At 42.0% G+C, this 19,606-nt stretch overlaps 1 protein-coding gene across 2 annotated transcripts in view; it reads right to left on the minus strand.

Annotated features, from left to right (window-relative positions):
* PRDM2 (PR/SET domain 2) overlaps nucleotides 1–19,606 on the minus strand; it is a 63,290-nt gene that overhangs the window by 26,077 nt on the left and 17,607 nt on the right. For both annotated transcript variants that reach the window (XM_051786100.1, XM_051786098.1), the window contains exon 6: nucleotides 15,949–16,075. In XM_051786100.1, coding sequence (XP_051642060.1) covers nucleotides 15,949–16,075 — 127 coding nt within the window. The remainder of the gene's footprint in view (nucleotides 1–15,948; nucleotides 16,076–19,606) is intronic.

The following is a 19,606-nucleotide window of genomic DNA, read 5'->3' on the forward strand; positions in this document are numbered from 1 at the left end:
TACAGGAGGGGTACATTTGCCTCCCCATAAACCTTGGGTTAATGAGGGAAAAGAATAATTGATATGAGTTGAAATTACTGGTGTTTCTTTGAGATCTGCAGCCAACAAATAACTGCAGCCCAGTCCCACCCCCAGCCCACACCCCACCTGTGCTGTGCCACAGGTACCTGCCCAAAGCTCACATTTCCTGGAAAACAGGAGAAGCTCCCTCAGAGACCCTCTGAAAAGTGTTCTTAGAGCACAGACGAGGGGGCACTTTGAGAGGACATGGCTGAAGGGGAGAGATAAACTGCCATGTTATACTCTGACAACACCCCACAGCTTCACGATGAGAATTACAGTGTAATAATATAAATTCACTACTTAAATCCCTTTGGAACTGGTTCAGAATAAAGTTTGCATCAATCCCATGCAGTAGCTGCTACTACTCTACAAATCAACTATTACTTTTTTCCCCTCATATAAAAAAAAAAAAAGGCAGTATTTAGGCACTAAAGAGAATGAAATAAAGATTAAGTGTATAATCAAGCTAAAAAAAAAAATCCCTTCAGAAAATTCAGCAGAAAACAACTGCACAATCATTTCCATACTCTTCTGATTAATGAATTCTAACATAGTGATGCAACTTGAATTTTAATTTGAGAAACAGCTTGCTGTGCCCCACAATTCATCTGTTCCTCTATCCAGAATCCTGGTAGGTGTCATGTTTTTTGAAATAGATTCCTTAAGCCTTCAGGCATCGGTAAAAATCTGACTTAGTTGTTTGTTCTGCAGACAGGCTCTAACACATGAATGCCTTTCTCACACAGGAAGCTATACCTAAAAACAACAGCATAAATTGCTCCAGAAAATTAAATCAAAGTTGTGTTGGCTGGAGGAGCACGAAAAAAATGCAGGAACATGTTGCAGTGACTTCTTAGAATCTTGTCCAACTGTGACTGGCACAGCACGTAGATGTTAAAGACCTTACACACTTAACAAATGGAATTCAGTTAACTAAGCATCAAAAAATGGTATTTCAATCAAAATATTTATTATTAAGATGTGAATACTAAGAATACTAAGGCTGGTTTTTTAAATATTTTCCTCTGTTTGCATTTAAGTATCTTCATTTCGCTTTTTGTTTGGGTTTTTTTTAAGTTCTTTCATTGTTTACAAAACCTTTCATTATTCTCGACCAGCACCTGCTCCCAGAGCAAAGCCAAACCAAAACCACCTGGCTAAATAAAGGGCAACACACCTGTGTGGGAAGGGCTGCCCAGAGCCCCTGAGAACAGCCAAGAACTCTCAATATTTAGGCAGAGCTGGTAGGCACGACGTGCCTGACATGTAAATGTAAATACATGTATTTGAGGGTTATTGGTACAATCATGGGGATTACAGAAATGTGCTGAAAACATGATCTCGAACCCACAAGGTTATACAAATATTTTATTTAAAGATCTAAGCCAACAGCCACATTTTGAAGGATATAGCAGGGGTTTATTGTGTGGTGCTCATTATTTTGGCAGAGGGGCTGCCCTTTAAGCACCACAGTCCCACAACTCCAGTGCCTGCCCCAAAAAATATGTGACAGCATCCACCAGCTCAGGGACTGTGGGAATTGTGATCTAGGATAGGTGAGGTTCTTCCATTGGATTCTTCAAAATGTCACACTACAAATTACTGGAAGAAGAGGAATAATTGTGAAGGAAAATTAAAAATAGTAGGGATAAGTCACAAAGATACTAAGTACTAGGTTGGCAATAAAAAGATGACAATCTTGAAAGAAAAAGGCCCAACAATTCTGCTTTACTTAAACAAGCATTACTTAAATATTATACCATCAGCTTCCAATATTTCTTCCATAATATTACTGTTAATACAACAATATATCAAAGTTCCTTTTAAGTATTTGCATTAAGTGCTGCTTTGAAACCTGATTCAAGTAAGCTCAGCTGAGGAGCTCTGAAGTACCTCTGAACAGACACACTGTTATTACCTGGGGAGGGAATGGCTTTGGAACTCTAAACCTTCCAACTTAAAATGAAAGAAAACATGAAACCACTGCCTACCAAGTGCTTTGAGGGGAAAAAGCTCTTGTATTGCTCCAGAACCCAACTGGATGCTTCCCAAGACCCCAGAGCTCAGAAATTCCAGTGCTGCCACAGAACCTTTGGTGATAACTCAGGTTTTTTAACACAAGCCAGAAAAAGCTTTTATTTTTATTTGTTAGTGTAAGATTTCCCAGTTTGACTACAGATCATCCCACTTTCTGGTGACCATATACACATAAAACCCCTTCTAACACCCACCTACAAACTTTTTCCAAGGTAGGAAGGTTTCTGTCTCTCTGATTCGAAAGTACAATCCAAGTATGACAACATGAAAAGATTTCTCCATTTTCAGGACTGTATCTTTCTAAAACTGAACATTATGGAAAAAAATATGTAAAAAGGAGGCAAAATCAGCACATTTTTATTCATATTCCAGCAATTCTAAGGGCAAAATTCAAGCCATAGATCAATTTTGGAAACAAACATCTCATTAAAGGGGATGTCAATTAAACCTGAAAGGCTCCACACACAGGATCATTAGCAGGCCTATTTTAACAATGCTGTCAAGTAGGTAAGAAAACCTGCAGGAAAAGGCAAAAGTAAATGCCTTTTTTATGCTGTTTTCCTCAGTCTATCATTATTGTAGGTAATTGGTGGGGTATTTTTTCGTGCAACACCATTATGAAGTTATCATGTACAGCTGGTTTGTGTAGGCAGGACTTCAGGTGTTGTTAAGCAGATGAAACACTAAAGTTGACATGAGCTGTTTGACAGTGAACAAAGATCATCCCAACAGAATTTTAACCTCCAACTCCTGAGAGCCAAGAGGATAATTTAGAGCTACAGAAGATGTTAGTTCTGCACAGTCATTCTGCCCAATCCTAACGTGTCAAATGATTTTAAAGGTGGGAAGGCAGAATACAGATTTTAAAGCTGCAGAGGCACAACACAAATAGCTGCATGTTACAGATAAAATGGGAAAATCTTGTGAATTATCTATGGGATAAGGGCAAAGGCAGTGAGCAAAGGTTCTTCTGGCATTTTTTTCCAACAGAACTCGCATCTCCTCTTCCTTAAAAAGACACTTTCAAGCTTACACAGTAGGAGGAGAAAGAGGAAGCCAAACTTCACAGCAATTCTATTAATACCAAAGTGCCTGTTTTATAAGCCTATTGCTGCCCATGAACCATCACTGCACTCACACTCAGCAGCATCTGAATCACTGCATTTGCCAACCAGACTGACCAAGGGGCAATAAAGGCTCGCCTTGGGAAGGTATTCCAGGACACCTGGAGACAGAGGCACATCCACCTAAGTGGGGTGTGGATTAAAGTGTGGGTACCAAGCACTAAATACCCACTTTGCAGAGAAGAAACAGAGCAATGCACTGACAGAGACTGTTGAGGTGACATTTGCATAACAGATGAACTTGTTGCCATGGAAAGCTTAAGAAAATTCGGAGTTGGGCTATTTAAAACACCAATTTCTGCAAATGTTTGGCAAAGTCTGCACTTTAATGATAGCACTGAAGATCAGGTCACTGTATGGCACCACAAACTTCTGAAATTATCTAACAGTACGAGAAATGGGAGAATGGCACCATGGGTGTGCCATGCCAATGGGAAGCAAAAGGGAATATGTTGCCAATATAGGGAGTTCTTCATGAGCCCAGGCAAGCTGCAGCTTTTCACAAAATTCAGATGAACAGATGAAAAAAAACTAAGGCTGAAAAGTTCTACGAGTGGGAAGCCTGTGTTCAGTGTGTGGCATTCCACCAATCCCTACCAATTGAGATATGAGCTGTCTCCAGTCTGCTTCATCCAATTTATGTCTTGTAAATTAAATTACCTGCCATAACTCTCCAGCAGAAGAGAGACAAAAGCATTTATATTACCTGTCTGCAACAGGATGTCATTCAAATCCCCAGCAGGAGTTATGACTCCTGCCTAACGTGAGTGTGGATCCCAGGAAGTTGTAAGTTTACAGACTACAAGACTTACTCATCCATAATGACTTAAGTAGTACAGAATGTCACCCAACAGTTACAAAGCATGGCAAACAAGGGCTTAATTCCATGCAATTTTAACCCACACATGAGCTGTGATGAAACGATTAAGTGTAAACAATTAAATGTAGAGCTTTTATCCTGGCAAGATTTAAGAATGTTATTTCTGCCCTTACACCAGTATTTCTAGAACTGCAGAAAGGGGACCAGGCTTGCTCCAGACTTTCTCAATCACTTCAGCTCCTTGTGTATTCCTGCTTCCCACTCTCCCTAAAAACACAGCCTCCCCCAGCCACTACAGATTCCTTACTCCAGAGCTGCCAATGGACACAGCCAGCCCAGCACAGAAAATATGATGAACGTTCTTCTCTGCACTTCTATCCCATCAGCTTTTGTTTTGTTAAGTATTAAAACAAAAGCAGCAGCAGCAAGAGAAATGTCAGCTGGCAGAGACATTTTCCAGAAATAACTGCTGCTCTCTATATTTAGCCAGTTTTTATGTACAATTCAGTTAAAAATAGAGCACCCAAATTGTGTATTTAAATACAGAGAATTAGTCTAAATTTAAATCTCCTCTTGAACCAACAGGAGATTTTATCTAACTCCAGAAAGTGTTGCTTCTACATTCTCTAGTGCTCTCCCCAAAAAGTTTGTCTGACCCTGACGTGAAGCTACACACAGAAAATTGAAGTAACAGGTACTTTGACATTACTTACAGAATAATGCAAATGAAAGACTACTTCCATGACTACTTGGAGCACAAAGTTTAAAATGATCACTATAGATCTGTAATAAATAACCCAAATATCTGTCCTGGCCCTATTTGGATCACTGAATGTTTGAAGGGTTAGATCAAAAATACCTGGTTTTTGGTTAACTGTTTTAAAATATTTAAAATACTACATTTAAAAATTGAATTTAAATATTTAAAATATTTAAAAATATCTGGTTTTAGTTAAGTTGTCTTTAAAATTAACTCCTTAGACCTCTACCTGCCATTTTGTTCTGCTGTTTGACAAACCAGGTATGTACCAGTTCAGCACCGGTCACACCACTCAGTGACATTTTTTAATAAGAATTAAAAAAAGGACTTCTGAGCCCCTGTGCAGACCCAAAAGCTCTTCACACACAGCTCATCAGGGGGGTCTCTTGCTCTCCAGAGCAATTTTGCCTCCCCTGTCAAACAGAACTCAGAGGGTCAGTGAAAAGCTGCCACTGGCTGGAAAAGCAAAGGCGAACAGTTTGTGCAGCCCCGGGCTGGGGCTCTGCTGGCAGAACACAGCTGTGCAAGGGCTACAATTCCCAGGGAACAGCCCTGCCTTTGTGTCAGCTGGAGCCCTGGGATTACTGCAACAGGAGTGCCCAGGGCTGAGGAAAGGAGAGCAAAGCCTCTCACAGAGGCAGGGTCCGGACAGCGCTGCCACCACAGTAAATCCCCCTGGAGAAAACTGAACTCCTACAAAATCACACATAAACATTTGATTTACAGTCCCTCAGATTTGCCCTGTTATTCATTTTTACCCAAATTAATCCTTCTGTTTACCGTTGCAAAATGTCATTTGTCACAAATTTTGCTCCAGCCAAACAAAGTATTCCCAGTAAAATCACCCACTTCTCTTTTGCAATTAACTTCATCCCCCTCCTTGACAACCATTTCCAGATTTATTTCCTTTAACCTCCTTATAATTTTTCTTCAGTGCAGCCAACTACCCATTAAGTAAGTACATAGTGTTTTTCCATCAATCCCCACTAAAAATATTACAGCATCTTCTCAACTGGGTCTCCAACCTAACAAGAAACATTAATTGTTAATAAGCAGCTCCTGTCACAACATATTTGCAGCACAAAAACTTTGTTTCTCTGTATCTGTGAAATTTGGGACAACTCATCTCCTTCCAGCTCCAGAGTGACAATCCAAGGTCACATGGCAGAATATCACTGCAGGTCCTTTCTAATTTATAAGAGTAGATAAAGGAGGAGGATAGATATTAGGCAAACTCATGATTTTAATGTACAGTCCAGTCACCAAATCACTTTTATCTGCTGAGAAATTGCGCAAGATTTGCTTGGCTTCCCCTGTGAAACAAAGTGCTTCATTCATTTCAGCTGCAGCCCATTGATACTTTCTCAGAGAAATGCTTGTCAGCCTTCTCTGATAACACAAGATACACTGAATTATATTTCCAAAGGAACTGTAATCCCCCAGTTGCCCAATGAGTGCATTTCTCAGAATGCAGCAGAGGACTGTGCTGCAGGACAACAGCAACAGTTGGTGCTCATGTGAACAGAACCAACAAGAGAAGTTCTAAATTTACAGTGTGGCCCAAACCAGACAGGGGCAAACTGCATCTGCTTCATCTGTGACACCAACAAAGGTCAACAGGCTCACAAAGGCACGACAGGGAATGGCAACTTCCTCCATTTTTCAGAGTGAAAATAAATCCCAGTCAGAGCACAAATATATTTCTTTGTCTTCTGCTCAATTAACTGCTGCAGTCAAGATTAACCTGTTTAGATCAAATTAGACTTTAAAGCTGTACAAGTTCTTTGCACGTGCCTGTTAAGAGCATAAGAAAATGTCACTGTAAAGTATCTTGGACATTTTAATTTGCAGGTAAGGAACCAGAAAAAACCCAGCTCTGGTGCAGGAGTGGAGGGACCAGAGGGTGACACGTAACAGGGCAGGATTTGGTAGCTGTGGCCAAGTTTCAGCACAAAGTCCACTTTGCTTTTGCAATCCCTGCCAAGGGTCCATAAGATTGGAAAAGTTGGACTCTCTGCTCTTTACCTGCAATGTCAAAGGGAACACTTTGCAGCCAAGGCAATTTTTCACTCAACTCACTGAAACTTGGTATGACCCATTCCTTGGGAAAAGCCCAAGATGAGTCTAAGGCTTGGCTGAGGGTCTGACTGTGGGAAAGGGGGGTGTTTTGCCACTCTGATCCCAACCCACTGCTGGAGACAGGTCAGCTCTCCCTGCACTGAGCTGCTTCCCACCACAGCTCACCAGCCACACACTCAGTCTGCAGTTCACTGGCAGCAAGGTGGGGAAGTTTGCATTGCACTTGGCCCTGAGTACTGGTGATGCAGGAGAAAATTCACCCAAACCTCTCTGAATCCAGTCACTTCCACAGCCACCAGGCCTCTCCCACTCACAGTCCCACTGTTTCTGCTGGGCTGCCAAATCAGAGGAGATCCATATCTGACAGACTGCAGGGAGGCAGCTGGCTCCCAACACAGCTCAGAATAATGGAGAGCTGACTCCTCATTTCCATGGCATTTTGCAGCAATAATAATCAAGATGATGGATTTCCAGCTATTATAATACTCTCACTAGAGTAACTTTATGTCAATCAGCACGTTAATAACAGTGCCTCTCTCAAGTTCTACAGCATTAATCACAGTCAATCAAATGCTCTTGCAGAACTCTGATAACAAAGTGTGACAACAAAATTAACTCTTAGCAGCAACTCTGGTGAGCTCTTGAGTGCTCCTGAAAGTTTCATCCCAAATAACTCTCAGGCACCGGTGATCCAAATAAATATTGTGATTTCTTAGTCCAGGGGGAAAGTGTAGAAAAGGTAAGTAAATCCTTCCTAGTGAATGGTCAGACATTATCTAATTTCTTAGCTACAAATGTTGCAACATCCCTGAGTCTTGTTTCAATAACTGATAAACCCAAGCAGAAACTTAGTCTGCTGTAACATTTTATTGAGGAACTTGACACAGCAAGTGTAGGCCGGTGAGAATTCTTCAGAACAAAGTCATTCCTGTCAATCTGTGCAAGGCTCTTGGCAGGAATGACAGAATAAATTGGAAGGTTTGACAGACTGAAAAAGATACACACACTCTGGTCTGACAACTGGTTTTCTTTTTTGTTCATTTGAAAAATGTACTAAATAGTTAATAAGTGAAATATAAAATTTCTCTGGTATTTTGTACTGCAGTGACATGAGAACCTTCAGAGACTTGACAAACACAAATTACCTGACAAAGGAGATCTCAATTAAAGAAAAGAGCTCTCAGCCAAGAAACTCCAGTGGAGTTTGCATCTCTTCCATGAAGAAACCAGCTATCAAACCTTTGTGTGCACACACAAGTTAGATGGGCTTGTTCACCACTGCATCATAAAGGACATGGGGCATCTGCAGAGAAGCCCTCAGTGTGAAACATTCCCTGTAAACAATTCAAGTAAAATAAACAATCAGTGCAAAATATGGCAAATTGGAATAAAAAAAGCTCTAAAAAAAGTTTAGCACCGTTAATGATACAATATTACTCATATTAATTCTGTTCAAATTGTTTTGAAAAGATGAAGTGTAACAAAGAAAACATCCAGGGAAAGGCAGTAAAAATGATTAAGAGGTACAGAAGATTCTCATTACAAGAACTTGGAGCCTTCCCTAAATTAAGAGATGGTTCCAGCAGGAGGCAAATAAAATAAGAATACACTGAAAGCCAGTAACTGACTGTACCTTGTATCCACCATAAAACCCAGAGTCTCCAATTAGGAAACAAACACTGAAGTGGGAGATTGCACAGGAGGGTCAGGAAACCACAGGAAGATCAACAGTGGCTGGTAAAGCCTTGACTTAATGTGAGGTAATGCAAAGGAATTAAAAAAGGATTATTCATGGCAATGAAAGTCACCCAGATTTAAGTGAGATGTGAGGCAGTCAGCAGCTCATGGAGTTTGTTCTCTTGTATTCTACAAGTAACAGTTCTAAATCACAAAATACTTCAAGGAATAAAAAAAGAAAAGCACTTTTTCTCTCTGGAAAGCAGTGTCTATTCTCCTACTCTGCAGGAATTCATCCCCTTCCTATTTTGGAACAAATCCTCCAAATCTGTCTCAAAGCTCTTCCCTAAAACAGCAATCACCAAATTTTCTCTACATCTTCTACACAGCAGTGTTTAAGCAACTGTGTGATTTCTTAGAAGAGAACAGTCTGAGAAAGTTCTGGAAAATCCTAATACAATAAAACAGTTCTACAAGGAAACTGGTATTTCAAGAGAAACTCAGTAACATTGAACTTATTTTCAGGAAAATTAAAACAGTGTTTTCCCAAGAAGGAAGAATAATTTCCAAACACACTGGATTAATTAAAAAAAAAAAAAAAAAAGCAGTGGAATACCAAGCTGCTTTTCTTCCAGGTCACTCCTTGTTTCACAGCTAACCCTGATCAACAGGAAAAAATTGATTAATACTAGAAAGCTGCCTGGTGCCTTATTTCACTCTGCACTGTGGGTTATGTAACCAAAGACAGCATTAGCAAATTTGCTGGGAAATGCCACAACTGTGGCCTAGATGTACTTTATTTTTTTAACTTGAGAAAAGCAGTCTGAAGAACTGGGGCTAAAGAAGCAAAAGTACGAAGAAAAACACGGAAGGCTTTAGAACTGCAATTATCAAATAACCCAAGAACTTTCCTTCTGTGGGATAACTGCAGACATCTGCTCTAAGAACTAAGCAGCTGAAACACCCCAACTTGTTACCACCAGGAAGGGCAGACTGTTATTTTAAGTTACAGACACAAACCTCCCAGAGATGAAGTAACAGAGTGTGCAAAGTGCTCGTAGTCCTTGTTTTAATAATGAGCTGAGAACAGCACTGAGCCCTCACACTGCAGCCCTGAGCACTAAATCCAGCTCAATCCTCCTCCTAAGGGCTTCTGCTTTCCTGGTGCCATCACCAGGCAGTGACTTACAGACCAACTGGGGGGCTGCCTGAGCCCAGGGCCAGTGCAGACCCTCTGTGACACTGGTTCCCAGTGACATCCCCCACCCAGGCACAGTCAGGACATGTGGGAACTCCAAAGGGAATGTGGACACCCTGCTCCAACTGAGGCTTCTGCAGAGGAACCAAACCCCCCAGCCCTCCCAGGCCTTGTCATTCCATCCCAGCACCAAACAGGTTCCCAACGTTCCCAGAAATCCCATACAAAGCACAACTACTGATGTTCCTTAATAATTCAAGAAATGTCTGGATGTGCCAAATCCTCCTGTCTCCAAAAGTTTATACTTAGAAACACAGAGTTTAAGGGGTCAAGACATGCAATTTAGTGCTGAATTTTTAATTTTCTTTTAAATATAGATAATTTGATGCTTTATTCCAGAAAGGAAGGTTTGTCTTCTCCCATTTTTAAACCCACAGGCAGGAGCAAGGCTGGAATGAATCACAGCCACTTCCCTGTGCTGTTCTGAAATCTCAGAGCAGCTGTCCTGGAACTGGGGGCACTGCTGGAGAAGGGAAGATGGGAATGTAAAGTAATACCAGTCTCCTATTGAAAGGGTACCATATATGAGGGATAAGAGAAAACTTTCACTGCCTAGCAGACTTCAAACATATTAGATACTCTCCAGATAGAATCTGCCCTTGACATCCCAAATGCAGCTTCTGAATGAGGGTTGTATAAACCTTCTTGTAAATCAATGTGATTTGGGGAAATCAAAGTAAATTCCAGTTTTAAGACTTTGCTCCAGATGATCTTGTTTGAACTCCTCCTTCCTTGCTTGTCTCTCCCCAGTCATTGGTTAGAAAATGAAAGTTTTTCATTAACTTTACTGGAAATAGAGCTTCGATAAGAATACAGTTTCACAGTATCCTTGCTACAAATGTACAACCTACACATCCTTCTCTAAGTTACATTCCAATTCATACACAATCATTTCTCTCACAAGTTCTTTTCTCTTTAGAAACAAACTTTTAAACTTATTCCAAGCACACAAGCCTAATAAATTCTTGTACCTTAAAAAACCAGACAATCAGGGCATCATTTGGCCATGATTTCCATTTGTGATGACATCCAGCTGGCAATCCAAGGCCCACCTTTTGTAAACAGGATGCATATTTATGGGACTCTGAAGTACAGCTAATTATTTGGAACTACATGAGAATGCCTAAGAAAGTATTAACAAAAAAAACCTGCACTATTTCTACTATCCCAGAATTCAACCTGCTGATTTCATCCTTACATTCCCCTTCCTCCAGCAGCAATCTGACACTGTTTCAGCAATAATTACACTTAGAGACAGAAGAAAAACCAATGTGACTTTTAGGATGCCAGCTTTTATTTAGAATCTGGGAAGCAGAAGCCTGAAGTTGCCCTTTGCATTCACACTGATACAAACCAAGGCACAAAAAATTCTTTATAACAGATAATAACTGATTCATAATTCAATCCCATGCTGTCCCTGGGCCAGTACTGGTCACTAAGTTTGCCTACAGCTCATGTTCTCCCTCAAACCTTTAAGAACTATGGGGACACCAAAACTGTGACAGCAGCAGAACCATTTAAGGTAACAAAGTTTTACAAGATTTATTAGTGATGGTCTGAGACTTCAAAACTGGACTATAATAAATAATCCCCATGGCACAGGTGACCCTGATGCAGGTGCTTTGCCTGCACCACAATGGAGAAGCATTTTAAGAGTTGACACAACTGTGCTTCTGAGGTCACTTGGTTTGGTGACAACCCACTCCAGTTGCATTGTGCAGCACATGCTTTTGGAAAAATGGAATTACAGCCTTTTCCCCCCCTCCTGACAGGCTGAGCAGCACAGGCAGCCCTCAGGGCAGCCCCAGCACAGCCTGTGCCAGGGCTTTGCTGCCTGGCAGGGTGAGCAGTGGAACACAGGGAACAGCACAGTGAGGCACCAGCACGGGCAGGATAAGCACAGCAGAAGGAAAGCACTGCTCTCCTCTCCCCCAAAAAAGGCTTTTGTAGAGGTATTATTCACAAGCATACAGCAGGGCAAGCTTTTATCCTGGGTAACATCAGTATCTTTATTCTTCCAAACCAGACTTTTGATCTGCCACATAATCCAGGAGAGAAATGAGATTTTAGCCCTGTCTGATCACACTGGAGCCCAGGCAGCACCCTGCAGCAGGTTATATCCTGATAAAACCACAGGATATCTTTATGTATGACTACCTTTTGTTTTGGTTTTTTTTTATGACCATCCTTTCTTTAAAAAAATACTTCAGTCAGTGTAAAGTTCCTTTTTTAAGAAAGACTGAGTCTGAAGCCAGAGACACCAAGTCTTCCTTCTGGAAGGAAACATTAATCTTTGATATTACTGCTCACTGCTACAAATTATTACTGTCATATGCAGAGGAAGAAATGCCCTGATGAGACAAAAAAATATCTACAAAAAAATATCTACACTACTCCTCTAAAGGACACATGAATTCAACTGTAAAGTAAAAACCAAGCTGTTCTTTTTTTTCCTTAGAAGGAGAATTAATGAAAGACTTTGTGTTAATGCATTTGGTTGAACAAAATTCCCTACAAGCTTGGCAGGCAGAATAAAGCACATTAACTACGACCTGGGAGAAGCAGATGAGAAATGCTTAACTAGAAAATGCAATTTCAGAAAATGCAAAAGCAACAAAATAAAGAATCAGGTAATTTTTCAGCTGGTTGTTGGTCATGCACCAGCAGCTGGGAGCTCTTTACCATTAGTTATCATGGCAAAAGTAACAGCTTGGCTCTGCTAAAAATCTGTGATGTTCCTCAAGTTCATCAAGTTGTTTTCCTTTTTTCTACCCTCTTCAACAGCTATTTATCCTACTAAATTTCTTTCTAAATCTCAAATGCACTCACCACCTCGGGAACAAAATGCAGTGTTTCAATATGTACAAACATATTTGTAAGAGCTGCCTCTTCCCCCTGGGCTCCTGAGCTGCTGTGCCAGGGAGAAGGAAGAGGGAAAGGATTTATTCCAGCTCAGAAAAGCTATGGCTGAGCCAGGCAGGAGTCATCCCACACCTGGGGGATGTGAAGGGGTTTGAATGCAGACCCCAAAAGCAAAGCTATGCAAGGGAAAGGTGGCACCTGGAGGAAGTGCCATCCTAAATCCCCCCTGAAGGAGGTTCTGGACCTTGTGTCAGGGATCACTTGGGAACAGGTCACACCAAGGGCAAGGAGAACATTCAGGCTGGACTTTGGGTCTGCCCCTGACCTGGGCAGCTGCTGGTTCTTAAATGCCACCTCCACTTCCCAAATTTAGTCCAGCCTACCTTTTCTGGGATCTCGGTCTCACCTACAGCCCAGGGGATTTATTCAGAAATAAACAACATGGACAGTTCTACAGCAATCAAAGCCTTGAGCAATTGGGCAAAACCAGCCCATTTTTAACACCTGTGAAATGGTCACCTTTTCTGAGCAGGGCTCATTAAATCAATGGCAGGAACAAGGTTATTTGCTAATTGGTAAATATCTTATTTGTCCAAGGACAAGGCCCAAGATGCATTAAAAATTCAAAAGGATATTTGTTTTACTGAATACAGAAAAATTATGAGCTTTATTTAGTACCTCCATGTTCTGAACTACTGAATTATAATACATCTCTCAAATAATATCTTGCTAGTCATTCCTAAGGTATTAAACTGTCACTTTACTCCTCTGGAAAACCTGTTCCTAAAGGACACACTTGTTCACAGAACTTGGCAGTTCTTACTTCTATTTTCTCCTCAATGTGTAAGACAACAATGTGCAACACAGGCCAAAATAAAGTTTACTATGAAAGAATTTATTCATCTGTTTAGGTCACCAATAAATTAAAATTCCACAACCCTCTGGAGGAGCTTCCCTCTAGAAGACTTCTTAAATTGCTATTTAATCTCAAATATTACCTTGTACTGACTCCTAATTTTCCACATGCACCAAGTTAACTCACAATATCCTTCTCCTGCCACCACTCTTGTATCATATAATTAGAATTATTTATTTTTAAATTAATTACTTTTAATCCTGCTCCTTCATTTAATCCTTTATTTTCCAAACAACCCTCAAGCTTGGGGTTAAGAAACTTCCATATCCAAGGATACAGCTGAAGCTACAAAAACAGGGATAGCAGTAGAAACCATTCTGGAATCCTCACTGCACTTACTGCTATCAATCTGCAGAGGAAAAAAATATATTTCTTACAAGAAAATTGCTGTGAATTGCAAATATTAGCAGATGTTACTACAAACACTAAAACAGCTGAGAATAAATGCAGAGACAAGAATTCCAATAAAACCTGTGAAAAACAGAATTATACAATTTCAGTTGTTTTATCATTTTACAACTGAAACTTGAATCATAACAACTCAAATCAACTAAATGCTAAGAATTTGGTCTTTCTCCTCCATGATACAAGAGTATAATTCCATAAATAAATTGCTCTTGGTTGTTCTCAAATGCTTCATCAATATTGTGCTTGGAGTTGTTTTTTGCTGGGTTGCTTTCTATTTAATAATTGTGAGCCTTGGTACAGAGCCTGTGTTCATAAAACGGGGGAAAAGATTTATTGTTCCTAATTATGAAACCTGCAAAGCCCATAACAGTTAAAACTTGAAACCTACAAACCAGCACAAAATCAAAACCCAGCAACCAAGTTAGTTTACTGATATTTTTACCTATAACTCCATGAATGCAAATCAAACTTCTGTGCCATGAAAAATTACCTTGGAAATTAATTCTGTCTGGCTTCTCTGATTTATCATATAATCAAATTCTTGCAGGTTGTTTTTCTAGCCTTTCAGGTAAATCACAGGCACACAAACTCCATGTGCTAAGATAAAGCAGATTTAGGAAAAACCATAATACAGCCTGTAATTTACTGAGCCTTGCTCATATATGTGCTGAATATGCTTTTCATTACAGGCAGGTAAATAAAAATCAGTGCTTGAATTTCAGCTTGTATTTGCTTAACCCACAAATTACTGTTCAAAAGAACTAATTGTGTTGCACCACAGCCCCCTCTTCAATCTCTAAAATAAAAAAACTTACATAATAACTGTTCTCCTCGATATCTGAGCTTGTTCCCAATGTGAGTTCCACAACCTGTAAGATCAGGCCCTAAATTATAAGTTAAATACTACAATGATGTCACTTAAAATGTTACCTTTCTTTTGGTTCATTTGTAACATTCAGAGAATTCCAAAATGCACATATTTCCCTGCAAGAGGAATCGGCATCCTTGTGCTACAGCTGTGAATGTTTTCTTTCTTTATTTACTCCCTGTAACCAAAGGCTTTACTGAGATTTTGGCCTAAAACGCTGGTGAAAATGTCAGTTATATAAGGCCACGCATGGAGGCCACACGCACTCCGAAAAATATTGCTGCTTGAATTAGTCATGGAAAAAATCGTGGATGTCTGCTCTGACATATGGATTTACACGGAATAACGTGTCTGTACCCCCCCCTCCCAAAACGCCTCTCCCACCGTCCCTCCTCGGCCGAAGCCAGGCAGGAGCAGCCATTCGAGATTCCACAGCCACCAGATCAGCCTAAAAACAACAAGGAATTAAAAACCGCAGGGAGCACCAAGGCCGGCGGTTTTCATTCGGCTCCACTGACGCACCCCCGGCCCCGGGCCCAGGTCCCCTCTTCCCAAGGAGGGACCGCGGCGGCCCCGGACTCATCCTCCCCCTTCCAGAGCGGGATCGCGGGGCCCGGGATCAGCCTCCTTCTTCTCAAGGAGGGATCGCGGCGGCCCCAGGAGGAGCCTCCCCCTTCCTTCCCAAGGAGGGATCGTGTGGACCTCGGGCTCAGTTCCCCCTTCCCAAGAAGGAATCACGGCGGCCCCGGGCTGTTCCATCTTCCCGAGGAGGGATCGCGGCTCCCCGGCTCAGCTCCCTCTTCCCGAGGAGGGATCGCGGCTCCCCGGGCTCAGCCCCCGCCCCACGCGGGATCGCTGCCCCTGCCCCATCCCCGCGTGTCCCGCGGCCATTCCCCTTCCCCGCGCCGCCTCTCCCAACTTTTCCAGCCGCCACAACTTCCACGTTCCTCCCGCGGCGCCGCCGGCCGGGCCGGGCCGGGCCCTCCCCTCCCGTCCCGCTCCCCGGGGAAGGTCACGGCGGTGCGGGCGCGGCGCGGGCCCCGCGGTGGCGGCGGCGCGGCGGGCGCGGTCCGTACCTCTGCGGGCCTTCGGGGAGTGCCGGCGGCTGCGGGCGCTCGCTCGCTCCTCCTCGATCGCGGCCGCTATGGCCGGGTCGTCCTCGCCATTGTACCACACCAACAGCTCCTCGCCCGCCGCGATTGGCTGCGGGGACACAACACACGGAGCGGGGCCAGTGAGCGAGCGCGTTGTTGGCGGGGCGGGGAGCGGGGCCGGGAGCGGGGCGGAGGCGGCGGGGCGGGAGCGGCCCCGGCGCGGCCCCCGCGGGGCCTCCGCGGAGCCGCCGCCGCAGAGCGCCCCCTGCCGGCCCGGAGGGTGCGCGGCTGAGGGGACACCGAGCCCGCCCCCCGCGAGTAATTAATGGAGCAATTACAGACAGCCCAAACCCCGCCCCCGGGCATTAATTAATTAATTAATCAATTATAGACACCCCAAACCCCGCCCCCGGGAATTAATTAATGAATCAATTATAGTCATCCCAAACCCCACCCCCGGGAATTAATTAATGAATTAATCAATTACAGACACCCCAAACTCCGCCCCCCGGGGAATTAATTAATGAATTAATCAATTATAGGCACCCCAAACTCCGCCCCCCGGGGAATTAATTAATGAATTAATCAATTATAGGCACCCCAAACTCCGCCCTCCGGGGAATTAATTAATGAATCAATTATAGTCATCCCAAACCCCGCCCCCCAGGAATTAATTAATCAATTATAGTCACCCCAAACCCCGCCCCCCAGGAATTAATTAATTAATCAATTATAGACACCCCAAACCCCGCCCCCTGGGATTTAATTAATGAATTAATCAATTACAGACACCCCAAACCCCATCCCACGGAATTAATTAATTAACCAATTACATGCAACAACCCAAACCCAGTCCCCCAGGAATTAATTAATGGATCAATTACAGACACCCCAAACTCCGCCCCCCAGGGAATTAATTAATAGAACAATCACAGACAACAACCCAAACCCTGCCCCTATAATTAATTAATAATCAATCACAGAACACCCCAAACCCCACCCCTGTAATTAATTAACTAATTAATCAATTATAGACACCCCAAACCCCACCTCCCATAATTAATGAATTCATCAATCACAGACACCCCAAACCCTGCTCCCGGGAATGAATGAAATCACAGAAAAACACACAGAAAACACATACAAAAGTCACTCCCTTCCAAAATGCACCACCAAATTAAAAAAAAAAAAAAAAAAATCACCAAAAATCAACAAAAAAAAAATCCCCCCCAAAAAATCACAGAAATCAATTTGTACCCACTACTCCTTGTCCTAATGCTACAGTTCCTGACAATATATAGTTAATATTAATATAGTTGTAGTTAACATTAATACAGTTAAATAGTTAATTATTAATACAGTTCCTGCATTATTATTATTATTATTATTATTATTATTATTATTATTATTATTATTATTATTATTAGCATGGAACTTCCAGCTCCAACATCCCAAACTGTGGTTTGCCTTAATTAGTGACACTGATTTAAATCCCTGCAAACAGTGACATCCCTGAGCTCACTTCTATGGATATTCACAGTTAATTCTTCCCAGGGAGGAACCAGCCAAACACAACTACCTTACACAAAGCATTAAATAACATTAATTAAATCTAATATAATAATAAGTAACACTGCTCAGGCAGCCACTACAGCTGGGATTTGGAACAAAATCTACAGACTGTCACAGTGGGTTAATGGCAATATAGATAATTACAGCATGTTTAACAAATCCACTTCATCACAGTAATGAAAGGTTTGATTGCCATTCCAAATTGACTATTTCTAGGTTTTTTTAATCCAATTAAAAAAAAAAAAAATCACAGGAAAGACCAATGCCAAATAGGCATCACTGCAAATGCTACTCATATTCCCAGCACTGCCAATAAAAGAAACTGGTATTGATCAGTTTACTTCACATGCTCCTTAAAATATTATCAGACTCAAATTACTAAGTCCCCAAGTTTGCAGACTAAAGATGTATTTGTACTTATTTTGTAAATCTTCCTCATTGTTCCTCCGTTTCCTGAAGCATTCTACCCAAACCCAAGAAAACTTTAAATGCCTTAACTACAATCCCCCTCTTTCAGGGCTTAATGCCCATGGGGCTGGTGGAGATCAGATCCTGTTTTTAGTCATTCCAATAGAGCAAAGGGTGTCCTTAGACTTAGTTCCAGTCTGAAGCCAAAGGGGATTTTTGTATCAAGAACAACAGTATGATTTCTCTCCTCTACAGCACTTTTTTTTTTACTGAGTCCCACAGCACTCAATAAAGGTGAGAGTTACCTTCATACCCCCAGACACTGGAACAACAAGAGATGCAGGATTCCAGCTGGGCAAAGTTTTTAAGTTCTAACATAAGCAAAGCCCAAGGTTTGCCTTCCCCCAGTCCCAGAGGCCTGACAGGAGAAACAGAGGCAAAGCTCTTTGCATGGGCCCATTTTGCAGCTGTTGAGCAGCAAAATGCAGAAGAGTTGTCTGATGATGCAAAAAAAACCCCTTATCATCTAAAAAATATAAAAGCTTGGAGAAAAGAGCTGGCTGAGGTTTTAGGCAATGCAAACACGGGATGGTAACGAGCACAGAATTTGTTGGCTGCATGGCTGGATTATTCAGCTTGATGAATTTAGTGTCATGGTGACTGCTCTAGAATCCAATTTAAGCCCTCTAACCTTGAGCTTCTAAAATGAGGTGGAGCAGCAGCTTCAAGAGCAGACAATTAAAAACTGCTCCCCCACTGGAAACTGGAGTGAGAAAAGGACCACACTGAGCAAGTGCCACTTCATCACTACTGTTCCTGACAGCACCTCTAATAACAACTCCAACCCCAACCTCCCCCAAACTATTCCCTCCAGATCCTTGGTGTGGCAGTGTCAGGTGGGGACAGCTTGGCTCATGAATGTTGGAAAGGCTCCTCAGGTTAATGCTTTTTTGAGCTTTGTGTTTTAACTACAACGTTTAACAGTCCTTAATCTGAGTACTTTCTGTTCAAAAGGTTTAAAGTAATTTCAGAATCTGTTATTTTTTAGAGCAGTATCCTAATAAATTATATCCTGAGAAGTTCTAGCCCAGATTGTCTAAAATTCAGTTCCTTGTACAAGCACTGCAATGTGTGCTGTACAGACAGACAGGCATTGCCTGCCTGACCTTAGCAGAATATTTATTTTTCACACAGACACTGTATTTTACTGTGATATTGTGCTTCTGCACCTGGATGTGGCCTCACATCCCCAAAAGCAATCAAAGTGACATTTAGTTGGGTGAAACTTTCACAAGGTATAACCCAAGGTTCTATTGTGTTCTCCTGTGTAACAGGGAGGATCCTGAGTTATTAGAAACCCATCTGACAAAACATTCTTCCATAAGCAAATTAATTTCACTTTAATCAAGGAGAGTTTCACAGCCAGGCTTCTTTAGAAGACTTTTTGAAACTGTGTTTTCACTGCAATTTTACCTCTTGTGGAATGAAAGCCCTGCCCTGAGTGCAGAACAACACTGATCAACGAGCTCCTTTCATGAGCAGAGGCAGGAAGAGCTTCTGAAACCCCATAATGAGTTTAAGCTGCTTCACTGAAATATCCCAGCTCTCATATGCATCCTGGGGAAAGCAGATGCAAAGCAGCCTACAAATAACCTCAGCC

The sequence above is a fragment of the Manacus candei genome, unplaced genomic scaffold (genome assembly GCF_025592945.1).
Source record: "Manacus candei isolate 608988 ecotype Guabito, Panama unplaced genomic scaffold, ASM2559294v1 h1tg000022l, whole genome shotgun sequence".
Classification (NCBI taxonomy): Eukaryota; Metazoa; Chordata; class Aves; order Passeriformes; family Pipridae; genus Manacus; species Manacus candei.